Raw genomic sequence first — 15,896 nt, 5'->3', positions numbered from 1 at the left:
CCGGGAGCTGCCCTGCCCCCCGAGCCGCCGCCTCCCGCCCCCTGCCCCGGCCTCGGCCACGGCAGCGGCGCGGCCGCGGACGGGCGGGGTGACCCAGGAGCTGTCTCTTCCTAGGAGCGCGGCGCCGCGGCTCGCTCTCCRGAGGAGGCGCCAGCCGGAGCAGGAGCTGGAGAAGCCGCCGCGCTGGGTGTCCCCAGGAGCCCTGTGTCCCACCTGCTCCGCTCGCAGGCGCACGCAGAGGCGCTCAGACCGAGCCCGGGTGGAAGAACAGTCGGCGCCCAGCTGGAGAGGAGCCCCAGGAGGCGCTGGCAGAAGGTGCTGTACAAGCGCCAGCCCTTCCCGGATAACTATGTGGACCAGCGGTTCCTGGAGGAGCTCCGCAAGAACATCCATGCCCGGCAGTACCAGTACTGGGCTGTGGTGTTTGAGTCGGGGGCTGTGGCGCAGCAGCTGTGCAGCGTGTGCRTCTTCGTCGTCACCTGGTGGTACATGGACGCGGGCATGCTGAGCCCGCACGGGCTCTTTGGGGCAGGCCTGGCCTCTTCCCTGCTTGGCTACGTCCTGTTCCACGTCATCGATGCCGGCGTCGGGAGGCAGAAGAGCRGGCGGACGTGGTGGGCAGACCTCAAGAGCACGGTCGTGTTCATTGCCTTCACCTATGGCTTTTCACCCGTGCTCAAGACGCTGACGGAGTCGATCAGCACGGACACCATCTATGCCATGTCGGCCTTCATGCTCTTGGGCCACCTCATCTTCTTCGACTACGGCGCTAACGCTGCCATCGTCTCCAGCACGCTGTCCCTCAATATGGCCATCTTTGCCTCTGTGTGCTTGGCRTCCCGCCTGCCTCGCTCCCTCCACGCCTTTGTCACGGTCACCTTCGCCATGCAGATCTTCGCCCTCTGGCCCATGCTGCAGAAGAAGCTGAAAGCCCAGGCGCCCCGGTGCTACGTGGCGGTCACCGTGCTCTTTGCGCTCGCAGCGCTTGCAGGGCTCACGAGCATTTCCAGCGTGGGCGCCGTTCTCTTCGCCTTGCTGCTGCTGTCCATCTCCTGCCTCTGTCCCTACTGCCTCATCCGGCTCCAGCTGTTCAAGGACAATATTCACGGGCCATGGGATGAGGCCGAGATCAAGGAGGATCTCTCCAGGTTCCTCATGTAGGCCTAACTCTAAGAGGGAGGGGGAAAGGGACCCTTGGCTATGAGCAATACAGAGGATCCTTTCTAAGAGACAGTCCCTGAAGCACTGAACGCCTTCCCCAATAAAGCCTCTGGCACAGAAATAGTGGCACGTTTCATGTGTTCCCTTTAGGAATACTAGGTCAGGCCCTGTGGCAGCAATCCTGGGCACAGAGAGGCTCCTGGTTCATCTGCTCTGTAATAGTCGGTGCTTAAATAAGCACTACTACTTGCAGCCTGTGTTCCTGCACCTGACAGATAGGAGTTTTGCCRGCTTGGAGAACAGCCCAAGCTTCTCGCATCCCACCAGGGGCCAGGGCTGGTGGGGTCRTGGACAAGAGAGGAGACGGGGCTGACAGGCGAGGGTCACTGCAGCCCCGGAAAGGGGGTAGGAGAGGCCAAGTGCCCTGCAAGGAGGCCGGGCCCTCACGACCTCCGAAGGCAGCTGCGGAGGCGGCAGGAAGGCCGGGGATGCAGGGTGCTGCTCTGCTGCTCTCTGGCAMGTCCCACTCAGACCGACTCAGACAGCAGGAGCCTTGCAGCGCCGCCAAACATCGCGCAACCCCGAATCCCTCGGGAGAAGGGATGGCGAGGATGGGAGGCAGCTCCCTCGCTTGCCGGGTTCCCTGCTGGAGGCTGAGCTCCGTCCAGCCCCGGCTCGCGCCGCAACAGAGGGCGCTGCCGGCCAGCGAGTCGCGCTGCCGCGCGGGCCGGACAAGCCCGGCCGGACATGAACATGAACATGCCCGCGTTTTGCATTCCTGGCACGGGAGGAGCGTCCCGCAGCAGCCCTGCCCTGTGCTGCAGCACCCAGCAGGGAGCAGGGGCCTGACGGGGACTGAYCCCGCAGCAGCTGCGGACGAGAGGGAACTCCGAGGCCTGAGGTGCCCACAGCCACTCCGGTGGATCCCAGAGGTGGATCCCCAGGGCCTTYGGCCACTGCATCCCCAGTGCTGGCACCAGCTGCAGAGACAGATAAGCAGCCTCGGTGTCCAGCTCCGCGAGCGCAGGCATCCCGGTGGCACAGTGCCGATGGGAGCAGAGTTGTTCCCTCTGCCCCTGATGAGGTGACAGCCACAGAAACCCTCTGTGCCCTGTGTGTTCATCACAGGAACCTGCGGCACACCCGTGTCTTTGTGAGYCTAAAGCGCCCGTCTGCGAGAGATTGTAGTCCTGGCTCTGCAGGTACATGGACACGGGGAACAGTCCTCCAAGAAGGGGAATCAAGAATGGGAATCCCCTCCAAGAGGGGAATCAGACAAGCTCAGATACTGCCAGAAAGGAGCTGTGCTCCAAGTGACAGCGCTCGCATTCACTGGGGGCTTCCAAGAAGACCTCTGGTCTCATGCCACCCAGAGAAACCTTCCCCGGGCAAACCAGCCCTCTGTCCCCRAGTTGCACACAACATGTAGCAGCATCAGTCCAGGTTTTGCTAACAAATGCCTATTACTCATCACTTGCACCATGGAGGATCTAGGCAGCTCTGTCCCGGTACTAGGCCATGCACCATCCTGCAGATTAGACCCTCCCTTCCCAAGGAAGGAGATGCCAGGGGGAGTTTTTTCAATTCTCCTGAGAGAGAATTGAGCTTCTTCCCAAAGAAGCTTCCAAGGGAGTCATTCTGCTGCCAAGAACTGGAATAGCCCATCTCATTCAGGCTAAAGCCCCACTCCGCTTGGGAAGCYTTTGGGAGCGCTCCACGTTGGTGGAGCAGGGACGTTTTTTCCACATCTCGTCCCTTCTAGGTGAGAAGGGATCACACCAGGCACTGCCTGCAAGGCCTCAAGGCTGCCRGGCTGCCACCTGAGCACCAAGCTGTCAGGCTCTCTACCCCATCCCCAGGGAGAAATATTTCCTCAAAAACATTCTTCCCAAGTCCAGATTGTCAGCAATCCCCCTGAGACAGGGAAAGTGCAAACATCAAATACACACCCATGAAATCAAGTAGAAATAGTCATAAACTAACATGGCTCTGGGACGTAAGGGGGCTATAGGAACAAGGACAGGCAGAGAGAATCAGTGTTGCTGCCCCAGGCAAGGCTACAAGTCAGACMCTGCAGACAAGAATATATGTGAGCAAACTTGGTCTTAATCTGCGCTCAACTCAGTGACCCCTRTGTAAGAGGGGTAGTGACCTCTCAGCAGAGAAACTGCTTTAAGCATTCACTGTCTGAGGAGACAGACATGAGACACACGTGAGGAGGCCAAACAAAAATATGAGTCCTTGGTTTATCTGTAACTGAATTGTCCTTGGTTTATATGSAACTGAAATGTTATCAGCCAACTGGAAACTATTAAATGTTACTCTGCATTACAAAGCAGGTGCAGCTTCTTTAAGTTGGGGTTTCCCAAATCCACAGGGATACAGAACTTCAAGGGGACACTTCCTTTCAACTTGAATCTAGCCCAAGTTTCAGTAGTTCTAAGCTGGCTGGGGATAAATGTTGCTGCTCCCAGGAATTACTGACACGTGCTATCTGGAATCTCCATGTAGGGAGTGTGCAGCAGGGAAAGGCGAGTGTCAGCCACCACCACAGTGACAACAGGCTCTCTCCTGTGCAGGAGACGGCACCTGGGAAGGAGGCAACGCTGTAGGTTCTGAGCAGCATCTTTTGGTCTCCCCCCTTCACACACTAATCACTGACCTTCTCTTGGTGACGTGGGAGCAACAACGTGAATGCTGAGGAAACAAAAATTAGGGAGGTTGTCCTGACACATGCGTTGTCAAGTGGTCTAGGGTGCCTAATGCCACCAACTGGTGCATGGCACCCTCAGCCTCTTCCACCTATCCACAGAACACAGGCCACAGTGCACCTCCATTTCACACCCGCACAAATTCCCCYTAATTTATCTGAACAGCTTGAGATACCCCTTCCTTCTTTAAACATGAGATAAAAATGATAACATTGTTTAGATGAACTCCTTGGGGCTCCCTCCTTTTATATAAAGTTCTCCAGCACCCATTTTTTTTTCTGACCCTCAAGTGCCACAGTGTTTCATTGGGATGCCACGGGGACATCTGCAATCTCAGAGGTAGCTACTTACAGTTACTTAAGCTCAGATGCTCCAACAAGGTTCAGTCACAGAGAATTCAGTGGTTCAGCTACAGAAACAGCCGCAGCAGCTCCAGCTTCTAATTGTGCAGATTCATCAGTGGAGAGATGGCTACAATCTTCCCCTTGGACCTTCCACTCCACTGGAGTATTAGCCTCTCTTCAGAGAGTCTCTTCATGTCTCTGTTGCTAAAGTCACTGGCTACTCTTCCTCCTGGTAGTGTTAAGCCAAAGCCCCTTCTCCTGAGCAAACCTAATGGATAACAAATTCTGAAGCTGTGGTGGGACCCCAGCAGCACGTCCCTCCCTCYCTACAGATGGCCACAATTTCAGCAGGACCCAGGCAATTACTTTCATGGGGTGTTAATGGCTCCATTTAAGAAAGAGTAGGTGGAGCCTGCAATGGAAAAGCATTTTCTTTTATTTATCACCAAGCTTCTCATTGATATCTGAAAATAAAATCTTTATTTACAAAGTGTAGTGCAAATTAAAGATAATTCTGGCCCAAAAGACAACACATTGCATGTAACACAAGGGAAATGAAATGTGTATGTTAGGATGATCTTCCTGGAACAGCTGGAGGAGGTCGCCTAGGGAAAAAAAAAGAAACAAAAAATAACCCAAAATCCATGGGGAGGGAGGTGAAGAGAATTAAATCAGGAGGTTAAGATATAACAACATGGCTCGTATGCAAAATGGTAAGATTTGTTAAGAGAAAAGAGGCACAGAACATGCAGAGGGAAGAACAGAGCAAGAAGGAGATGAGGAGCAGCTGGCTGGCAGCACAGCCTCCGTGTTCGTCCTCGCCGCTTCCCACCTGACCGGCCGGCGCCACAGAGCCAGGGCAACCACGTCACCAGTGTCGACATCGGCGGTCAGAAACTTTCTACTTTCCTTGCAGAAAGTAACAGGCGCCAGGAGAGCTTTCCCCCAGGCAGCCTTGAAACCTGCAGCACGGTTTGTCTCAAGCATCGTTCTTGGAGCAGACCATTAAGTGAGATTCTGATGGATTCAAGGAGCGACCAGGCAAGAGGATCTCTGTGTCAAGTTGCCAATGCTTGGAGGGGACGTTGCTGAGGAAGGCTAAAAGCTTGGGTGATGGCAGTGCAATGAATCTGCTGCCAAAATGAGCAGGAAGGACCCTTGGCAGCCAGGGACTTCGCAGAGCGGTCAGAGATGAGCGGCTGCTCCTTCCAGTATCCAGCAGACAACACTGACAGATTAGCTGGCCAAGCACAGGGGAACACTCACCCAGGGCTATTTAATGCACTCCAGGCAGCCAGGCCAGCGTGTGACACCCCTGTCTACTGAGAGTGAGTGCAGACACTGCCCCAGGGATATGCACTAAAGGCTCATCAAGAAAACAAGAAACCCCAATGCTCGCTCGCTCGTGTTAGCAGCAAACTTGCTGCCAGTGCAAGGGGCGGTTGCTGCTTGCGCATCCTGTGTTGCGCTCCCCTCTCTTTCCGCACTACCTAGAGCCCAGCACAGGGACTGCTGTGCTCAGGGGGGAATTCCTCCCTTGGCGAGGGAGCTGCTGTGCGTTTCCTACTTGCTGTGCAGTAAGGGACCATTCCTGCTCTTCCAAGCACCGATTCCAGTGACTTGGCTCTTACTAATGCGAGGGAGGAATTGAGCAGCGGAGACACTTGGAGGCATCTGCATGCTTGTGCTCCATCACTGCAGGGAGAAATTCCTTCGGGACGGAGCACACGCACAGGCACAACTTCACTCCATCTTCTGCTCTTGAGGACTCGCCGGGACCTCTGCTCAGCTCCTCATCTCCCCAAACACGTCTTCCCCAATGGTGAAAGAAACACCTGATACTGCCTGACAAAGCACTTACCCATTTCCCAGCAGAACATCTCTGCAGCTTTCCAAGCCCCTAACAGGGTATCAAGCTGAACACTTTCCATGGTCACTTCCCTCCCATCTCCCCGTACACTTAAGTGGTATCTCTAGTGCTAAGACCTGGGTCTCTCTGGTGAATCCTTACTGCAGCCCAAGGAGATAGATGGAGTGCAGCACGCTGAGACTATGGTGAAGACCGCTCCTGCGTATCCAGAAAGCAATAATAAAAGCCCGTCAAGAGTTACAGTTTATTTCAGGTTCAGAAATGCAGCATAACATTTTTACAGCGGGATGCAACGCTTGGTAATGACCAATGACTCGCTGTGCTCCAAGGCCAACACCAGGAACCATTTACAGACTATGAAGCCAACAGCAGATGTTTGGGCTGTTACGAAATAGGGCATTAACACACAGAGCAAAATTCAGAAAGAAATTAGGCATTAGCTTCTTACGAAAAGAAGACATCGCTTACACCGTTGTGGAAAAGCAAAGAAACGGGAAGTGAACAAGCGGCTCTCGAGACGGCACAAATCATATATCAAGCAAGAGCGAAGGGCTGCCGGGACGCGAGGAGCCGTCGGTATCAGCTCGCCTGCAGACAAAGCAAGAGGAAAGAGGGGCACAGTAACGTTCAGCGACACACGGAGCTGTCCTGCTGGAGGCYGGGGAAGGCCAAGGGCACCGCGTGTGCAGAATAGCTCTGCTCTGAATTCAGGACTAGTTTAARACAGACAGAGCTAGCCGGTAATCTCAATATGCTGTATACACATCGTCTAGTGTAGCTGTTAGCAATATAGAGTACAATATTTTCTATGTTACACATTAACACAAAATGCCATAACCTATAACGTGTCTCTTTTAATACAATAAATATCTCCTTTTATGAGACTTACTCAGAAAGTGCAGTAAGATCAGCAACAAAATAAACACATATCAACTATTTACAATACACCTTTTCATTGAACATACAATCTTTTYAATTCCAACACAAGATCCCTTGAGATTCAAGACTGAGAGCTGTTTTTAGGGCACAGGAGAGCTCTTCAGCCGTTGGTCATCTGCAATGGGATGAGAGGAAACCTGTTCCTTAAGCAGAGATCAAGTCTCCATCTAAATGCAGTACCAGGAGCACCCTCCTGAAACGTAGCTACACATATCGTCCAGCTAATACAAGTCTCATGTAAACTCAGAAAGCTCCTGCTGCATAACTGAACTTGCCTATCCACCCAGAAGTGGTGCGTTGCAGGGCCAGGTGCAGGTGTAATGTGAATGGGGTGCAGAAGAAGGAAGGGCTGTGCAGCTGCACGTGGTGCCCCATGGCCCCAGGAGTGCAGAGCCAGATGGTGCTAACACCGGGGCTACAGACCCCACAGCTTCCTCCCCTTTCTGGTGACTCTGTGCCTGAGAGTTTCATTTATAACCCAAGACTGCCACGGAGAATTATAATTTCTTGTGGGGCTGAGTGAAGGGTAGCACTGAATTGCGATAACTATGTATTTCCTTAAGCTTGACAGAAACCGTAAGGAATGTAAATTAAGGAGCCTCAAGTGTGTAAATTAAACATTTTCAGATCAAGAATTATGCCATGTGTTTGAGACTCCTAAGTACCTGCATTCCCATGCTGGTGTCCTATGCAGTCACACCAGCCTGAATCACTTGGTGGAGGTGCTGCCTTTTCCCACTGAGCAAAGGAGACCTTGGACAGCTGATGTTTTACTCTAGCACTTAGGGATGGAGGGGGTGAAGATGGAGATTTGGGGTTAAAATGGTAACTCTCACTGGCTGAGGCTGGATAGGTGCTAAGCGTGGCCTTCTGAGAGAAGACAGCTGCCAGCTCAGGAATTAGTTGATAATCTATGTACAGGTTTTCTGGCTAGGCAATAATATGGACTACTATAGGTGTGTTTTTATACGCAGCTAACAGATGCATTGTATGTTACAGAAGAGAGCACTACAGAGTGGAAAACAGAAGAAAAATATCAAAATATGTTCTCACTTTTTCTGTAGTAGAAACCAATGCAGTGCAGTTGGGGTTACACCCTTTTTTCCCTTGTAAGCTGACTTTCTGCACTTGAAGATTTGGTCCTGTTCTCTAGACAAACACTGGCCATTTCAGCCACTTGCTGAGGCCACGAAGCTGCCAATGTACTGAGAAATTCAGTGCCCTTCAAATACTGACATCCAGGATCCCCAGGCATGTGTCACAAGTATTGTGTGACAGGAAATTAAAAGTTAACCTACACATCAYGGTGCTTTTCTAAGCTCACCTCTCATGTAAGCAGAAATATGATTTGTTTCTGTAAATAACATAACTGTTATTTAATCAGCAGCCTGAGGCTAATTAACAGGGAAAATCTCCACTGGTTGTGGCTCTTGGACTAGATTCTTCCTAACCACGGAGATACAAYGTACTGTCGCCCTACAAGCAGTCTCCATAAATTGATTTATTAGATGGTTGTACTTGTGGCCTTTGAAACCACCAAAGGTTTTGCCTAGRGATCTGTAACTGAAACTCTAGTAACAACAATTAATATTTCCTGAAGTCACACGGCCAAATTAGTCTTTGGTATAGTTCTATTGATTTAAGTTTTAAGCCTCAAGGATGACACTAAACCTAAGTGTTTAAAATTAAGTGATAAAGTTTTTTTTTTTTTCAGATGCGCTAATCTACAATTTGCAAACCTGGTTCCTTGGAGAGCTCGGATCCAAACACAGGCCGTAGCCCTGTTGACTGGCTCACACAATGGCCATGGAGCACTCAGCCTTCCAGGCAGCATAATTAGACATATTACCCTCACCCACACACACATAGTGCTTCCAATGAGTTCAGGGGRGTTGCTCATATGGGCAAGTGCTACTGGAGGACAAAGCAAGTTGGCACGTGCTGGCCTGGCATGTTCCTCACGTGCAGGATGTATTTGTCACAGGCTGCTGCAGGCTGCAGCAGCTCCGCTCTGAGGCTTCCAAGTTACCTGCTGGCCCTTCCACGTTTGCCCTTTGGCAGAGCTAGTGCAAGCCAGGGTACTGCAAGCCGGTCCTTGCTGATCCCCCAGCCAACTCTGGATGTCAGTCACCAATGTGGAAAGAAGAATTTTGTAAAACATGGATTGTACCAAACACACCCTTCTTGTTTAATGACATTCTTTATAAACTAGGTTTCTGATGAGAAGAACTACGGGAAAAGCAACCATCCAGGAGGCTTGCAAGAGGGACATGGAAGTGTTCGGCCAGCCAGGAATTTGCATGAACAACAACACTGCTTTTCTCAGCCTGGTTTAGCCATTAAAGAAGAAAACAGGCAGAACCCTCTAATTCCAAATGACAGAAAACTTCAGGTGATATGCCTTACAGATCTAAAAATTACATATAAAAGCAAGGAGCCATTCAGACACAAAAAGAGCAGCAGACTCAGACAACACGTGCACACACACACGAACGCAATCGTTCGTTTGGATAGGATTGTGAGCACAGCTGCCTGGGTGAACACGTCTGTCAGTAAGTTAGCGTCAGCTACGGCACAAGGAAGAGTCAAGGCAGCACAGAGCTTCCTAAACATGTAAGACCCACAAGCAATGCAGAATGGACAGAGAGAATATCAGTAAAACTGGTTACTTGCCTATAGATGTCCATACATGCCACTATACATTGGTTATTGCAACAGTTATCAAGCAATTTGCTTCCACAGATTGGGTTAACAACGAATGGCATGCCAGAAACTTCGTTTAGTCTAATAGGGACGAATCTAATGGACGGATTACAGTGGGCCGAGTAGGTGAAGGGGGTGGTCTTCGACTGGAGAGAAAGAAAGAAGAAACATTAAGCAGCAACACCGAGAATGGACCTTTAGCTACAACTATGTGAACATGCACATGCACCTAAACATTATATTCTTATGTTCATTTACACTAAAATGTGTAGGTCCTAAGCATCCACAACATGGAAGAAGGTAAAAGATTTCTGCAACTTTTACCTTACTTATCATGTACCAGAAAGCTGTTCCTTTTGGTCAAGTCTGCRTATTCTGTGAACACCATTATCTTTTGTGCCATAAAAATAATCAGTGGATGGTCATTATTCCCATTTTCCCCAGTGTCACTCTCGACCTGGGCAGCCATAGAGGGGCCTTAGAGTCTTAGAGAGAACCCATTGGGAATCTGGGAGACAGCCTGGAGCAACTTCAGGTGCTTTTAGCCGCAGCAGAAAACCTGCCATTTCTTGCAACAGTTGGTCCAACAGGACCTGTGCCACATGAATGCATTTGTGCCAAATAGCAATGACCACTTTTCAAAACGCCAGCTGATGTGATTCTGGATTTATCCACTAACAYGTTCATCTTGCAACGTCAGTAACTGTCAAGACAATCCCAGGTTCCTTGGGAGGGCTCAGGGGACCTTACCCCTTCTTTCGAACGGCTGGTTCAGCCTCGGCTCCTGTGCCCTGCAAAACCCTCCATTTCCATTTGAGCTGCATCAGCACACGAATTAGACAGYAGCTGCTTAAGCATATTCCCGGTGCAGCCCAAGCTGAGTCCACACCTCACATCCCCTCTTTGCCCAAGGATGACAGGCCACCTGCGTTCGATTTCCTCACAGATTTCCTCTGCTTGCTGCCCGCCTGTCCCCTACATTTTTTGCATGTATTTTGGGTACTCCTGCATGGACTGCTTCAATGCTGGGCAGRGATAACCCAGGCAGTGTAGTTAGAAGGATTACATTGTAAATACTCCCTTCCACCTGGGCTACCACAAACTGAGCAAAGCCTGCACTGAATGTTCCTCTCCTGCCTTTAGATACTTCACAATGTGCAAATCTTCTTKGAACCAGAACATAATGTATGAGGCAAATTTATACTTGAAGGAAAAAAAAAAAAGCTTGTTTGGTGCCACAAGTATCTTGTACATCAATATTCTCCTTTGGTGAAGAAATGGGAATTTTAATCCCTACTATGCCACAAATACAAAGCATGCCAACCAAAGTGTTCATGTAAAGCAACAAGCTTAAAAAAAAAAACAAAAGAGTGAATTCTAATTTCTTCCTGGTGTATTTTTCTTACAGGAAAAATGTCGCTGTGTTAACTATTGTTTCTTGTGCTGCTCCAGTGTAGGTCTTCTGGCCCCATTTCCAAAATTTGCAGTTTCATAAAGGACCACTTCTAAGGCTCTGCATTTCTGCTGGGTTACACTGAATTATGCCTCTGTCAAAATGCCTCACATTGCATTGTTTGGTGCTCACTGCAAACAGCATGTGTGTACAATTTACAAACAAGGGAAAATGCATACAGCTGTCTTCATAYCGGATTGAGAAGATCCAAGTCCCGCCTTGTATTTTAAGACCAGGGTTGAATGCAGCGCGATGGCTTCAAACAATATAACTTAGTCAAATGGCCAGCGAGGACTGGGTGGCAGTGCCACCACCACAGCCGTGCTGCCCACAGGAGGGGCAGCTGGGCCCTGCTAGAARGGCCACGGCGATGCAACCCGCTGCCTTCTTAACTTCTTTTTTTCCCCTTGGGAGAACGAGTCCAAATGGATTTGGACTCTGTTGTTCACATACGGCTCTGGGCACCCCAACCAGAGGGGCAGGATGCCAGGCACCAGGTAACCCAAAGCAAAGCTCGCACCGATTCCCAGATCAAACCCTCTAGCTGGTCCTGAGGTGACCTGGATCTGGTCACCACAAACACAGCCTGCCTGGCCTCATCCTTCCTGCCTCACATTTGGGAAATGAAGGCACGTGAGAGATGGGCTCTTAGCGGAGCTCTAGGCCCTCCGCTAAGCGCCTCGTGGGAAGGTCGTAGCTCCACACGACAGTAAATACAGCAAGACGGGTCAGGAAGAGAGGCCAGCTCCTCCTTTATTTCTTTTCTCTTCCCCTTCCGAAGCAAGGCGAGCCGGGGAAGCGCCACGAAGGTTACGTAAAGGCGCTCGCCAGCCCCTGGAATGGCGGCCACCCGGAGAGCCGGAGCGGCAGGGGGAGCCCCAGGCCGCGGCGGGACATGGCGCGAGGAGAAAAACAACCTCCCCCAGCGCTGCGCGCCGCACTCGCTGCGTGGCGGGCGGGAAATATGGGACTCAGCCCAAGTAAATGTTTAGTCTGCGGCCAAGAGATGATACCGGCAGAGACAGCGGGGACCGCGGTTGCCTGCTTTATCGGGCTGCGATTCCCTGCGCCTGGGAGGGGGCGCGGGGCCTTAGCGAGTCCCAGGCTGCAAAAGGCCGCTCCAGATTCATAGAAAGCTCCTGCTTATAAAAATGCCATTTCTGCAGTAATTCCTATTTGGTTATTGTCTCAAACAACTGCGTTTCCAAGTTTTGGGGGCYGCGTCCTGCAGCCTGGCCCCTTTAACGGTCTGCTGAGCGCATTTTTTTGTAAAAAAAAAAGGAGAAACAGTGTTTGCAAAAGCTAGTGCTAAAGGGGCAGGGGATCATAGGTCCCCAGGGTTGAGTAAACGAGTCTGCAGAAAGAATCAGTTCTTCTAACTAGCACACATTAAGCAGACATAAAGAATTTACCAATGAAAATTGTGGACTAAGTATGTATTTAATAACTCCCTGATGTTGCTGCAGAGGCTCCTCCTTTGAAGAACTCAGTGGGGTTTTGAGCGCAGGGTAACTCCTTCCCCCCACCAAAATCCGTTTTAAAAAGGAAAAGGTTTACATTTATTTTTAACCTAAGCAGCACACCCTGTTTTTTTTTTTKTTTTTTTTTTTTCAGTTTTAAGAAAACTCCTAAAAAACGTAGCTAGGCAAACTCTGAGCAAAGAAACTAAATAAAGCAAGTCTAGACTTAAAATTCAATCGGAAACATATGGGAGCTCTTCAAGCTTTTGCTTTTTGAGAAGTGCTATCACTCCACATGCAGCGTCCACAAAATACACTCTCAGTAAAGCACAGCTGTAATTACCATGGGAGGCCCAGCTTTAAGAAGATGGCTTCTCTTTTCAGAGTGCAGCTAACAGATTTCTAAATAAAAGGCTTTCATTTCCACTTACRTTTTACATTCTTGTTTGCTGGTGACCACCAGAGATCACTTGCAGAAGGCATGCACATAACCATATTTTATGATACATTCCTGCACATTTGAAGTTGTAAACAAAAGTCCATTATTCTCCCTTTTTTTTTACATGACTTTGGTTTTCCTACAATGCAGCCCTCTCAGAGTCCCCTGATATTTGACATTGTCTTTGCGGAATTTAACAAGAAAATATTTAAGCAAAATCTCTAAGTCGTTTTAAACCTGAGTGCAGGCAAATTTTATTTTAGGTGAAAATAAAAATCTGGATGTGAGGCATAGGGATTCAAGAGTAACTTGTTTTCTTTAGGTAAGGAATAAATATAATTTCTCATTCAGGTGATTTAGTTACAGAGAATAAGTAACCAATATCCTAGGCATATCCTTGGGACTATTGTAATGCCTTGACTCATTTGATGTTTTATACATGTTTTGTTGTTTAAATAAAATCCTAAGAGACCTGCACAACAAATTCTCTGCTTTTCCAGATTCTTATATCAACCTCTGTAACTTGTATATGGTTCCTCTTGCCTTCCATCAGCTTCCGGATTTAGCAGAAAATCCAAACCAGGAGCCRAACCACTATAAACCATGATGGTCAAAGAACAAAAGTGAGTCATTGCTTGTAGCTCTGATGAGGTAGTCAACCTACGACCTGTCCTTAGAAGCTCTCGATTAGAGCAGATGAAGCRCAGCAACTGCAGAGTCTCCAGGACAACTCAGAATCTTGAGAAGAAGTGACAAAATGAAGAAGAAAGGGATTTGATGCCAGTGACGCATGAAAACAGGAAAAGCAGAAAAAGGAAGATGAGAGTTAAGAGGAATAAAGGAGGACTCATGGACAAAGCAAGAGGAGGAGATTATGGGAGAAACAAGAAATGGTCATGAAAGGAAAAAGTAATGGGGGGCATATATCTGACATTGTCCCTTATCCCAACATAAAATAGTTCAAGGGTGTAGAAATTTCTCTGATTTGTTTCTGTGCTGGAAAATGCCATTTTGTCAAACATGAAATGTTCCTAGTAAGCATGTCTAGAGAATTGCTATTGTAAGGCAAGTAGGGAACAGATGGCCTAAGAAGCAGAACACTCTGTCTGAGGACAAATGTCAGTTCTAAAGCAGCTCTCCAGCTGAACACATATATATGAAGCTCCACAAGTGCACAATGTGATTGTACTGCCAGATCATTCAGTTTWTCCTCGTGCATAATTATCCCTTTTCCATGAAAGAAAAAATCATTAATATTGAGCCCAAAGAATGTGTCCTTCTACTAGTCACGGCTACACTGCAGCAATGTATATCAACATTAATACTAACATTGTTTCAAAGCATTTGGATTATTGATGCTCTACTCATTTAACTTACTGTGTATTTGTAATATGAGTTGTCTTCTTCCTGGGATGCAAAATAGGCTTCACTATACTAATTTCTTTGCAATTTAAGATGGGTTTTCTATATAAGCATCATAAATTAACATCTATCGCAAAGAAACACAGCTATATTTGTTTATGTGGGTGCTGCATTTTGGAGTTAGACATTTTAGGGAATTATAATGTCATAGGGAAAACTCAGCTCAAATAAACAATGAAATTAATTGAACAGAACAACCAAGAAAGACTATTATTCTTAACAAATTGCTTGTTCTTGTTTGCCCTTCAGCTAAGAACATGTCAACTAAGTAAGTGTGCACCACATTAGTGGGGGACAGTCACAACCCCACAGAAAGCCTCAATCAGGATGGCTGGGAAGATCAAAACTCTGCTTGGAGGAAGAGGCCTGGGAGCGCTGAGCACATTCGTTCTCAAGAGCGCTCTTCCTTCCTCTGCCCACAACAGATGATGTCAACTGGACAGCCATCAAATCAGCAGGAGGAGCTATCTTGGAATAGTAGCTGGAGCCTCATGTACTGTTCTCTGTTCAAGTGTCCAGTGTCAGTGAGAATCATGTGTACCCTGTCTTTAAAGATTGCCTCTACTTCTGCCCATTCTGTTCCTCCTCCTTACTCACCTTTCCTTTTTCTTTCATGTCCCTCCACCTTTTTGTCTCTCTCCTCTTTATTTACCTTGGCGCAAGGAAGGAAGCAAATATCCTGCTTGTCACCTCCAGCTGGAATTGAGCCTATTCTTGTCCATGATAACACACTAACATGATTATCACTGCCAGTTATTAATGTGATCATTGAGTGCCATTCATTTCATTAATGATCCAGCACAGTTTGCAGGGGACAGGACAGTTTTCAAGCTACCTGTGGATTCAGAAGGCTTATACTATCACTCTTTTCTGTTGACTATCTTGTATTTTCTCTTCTAACGTAAGGAAGGCTAGAAACGCCCTGCTAATCTGTCCATTCTTCCAAACATGGTAAGAAAGTTCCTGCTAGACACCCTTGAGCTTGCCCTGCATGGCCTTTATGGCAACTGTTATTTAGCTRCTCTGTTATGAGATTAAATAAATATTAGAGACAAAACTTTGGTTCCTGTCTGTATTTCTGGCAAACAACACTTGCTATTGTTCGACTCCACTTTCCTTTTTCAAGTTCAGAGTTGCTAAAAATAAAACCCACTTCCTTTTACAAATAGTATATTGAAAGAGAAAAAGCTAAGAAGGCAAAAAAAGCTTTTGCTGGAAATACCTAGCAGAATAAATTAGTCACTCATCCAGCTCACCAGCTGACCCTCCCAAAGCGAGCTGCAACTGCGCTTGGGGACTGCGCTCCCAGCAGGAGCTTTATCCCAGAATCACTTCTTAGGACTCTCCTCGGATTCCTTCTTTGCTCTATTCCTCTTTCCTGCATCATTTCTACA

The 15,896-nt window shown here is 48.5% G+C and overlaps 2 protein-coding genes and 1 long non-coding RNA gene across 3 annotated transcripts in view; 1 reads left to right on the top strand and 2 right to left on the bottom strand.

The window, feature by feature from the left end:
• Window positions 1–1,287, top strand: part of PIGC (phosphatidylinositol glycan anchor biosynthesis class C) — a 2,097-nt gene extending 810 nt beyond the window's left edge. The window contains exon 2 of the mRNA XM_026043755.1: window positions 115–1,287. Within this exon, the coding sequence (XP_025899540.1) occupies window positions 115–1,161 (1,047 nt within the window). The 3' untranslated portion in view covers window positions 1,162–1,287. The remainder of the gene's footprint in view (window positions 1–114) is intronic.
• Window positions 1,288–3,827: 2,540 nt separating this feature from the next.
• Window positions 3,828–4,477, bottom strand: LOC112951196. The gene is made up of 2 exons (XR_003250148.1): window positions 4,224–4,477; window positions 3,828–3,858 (listed from the first exon to the last, which is right to left on the bottom strand). It is a non-coding gene; the product is annotated as an uncharacterized LOC112951196 (long non-coding RNA).
• A 2,213-nt stretch (window positions 4,478–6,690) lies between these two features.
• Window positions 6,691–15,896, bottom strand: part of DNM3 (dynamin 3) — a 149,620-nt gene continuing 140,414 nt past the window's right edge. Inside the window, exon 23 of the mRNA XM_026043831.1 lies at window positions 6,691–9,874. Within this exon, the coding sequence (XP_025899616.1) occupies window positions 9,805–9,874 (70 nt within the window). The 3' untranslated portion in view covers window positions 6,691–9,804. The remainder of the gene's footprint in view (window positions 9,875–15,896) is intronic.

The sequence above is a fragment of the Nothoprocta perdicaria genome, unplaced genomic scaffold (genome assembly GCF_003342845.1).
Source record: "Nothoprocta perdicaria isolate Ctin4 unplaced genomic scaffold, notPer1 scaffold_34, whole genome shotgun sequence".
Lineage (NCBI taxonomy): Eukaryota > Metazoa > Chordata > Aves > Tinamiformes > Tinamidae > Nothoprocta > Nothoprocta perdicaria.
Note: the sequence above shows the minus strand (reverse complement) of the source record. Positions and strands in the feature narration are given on the sequence as shown.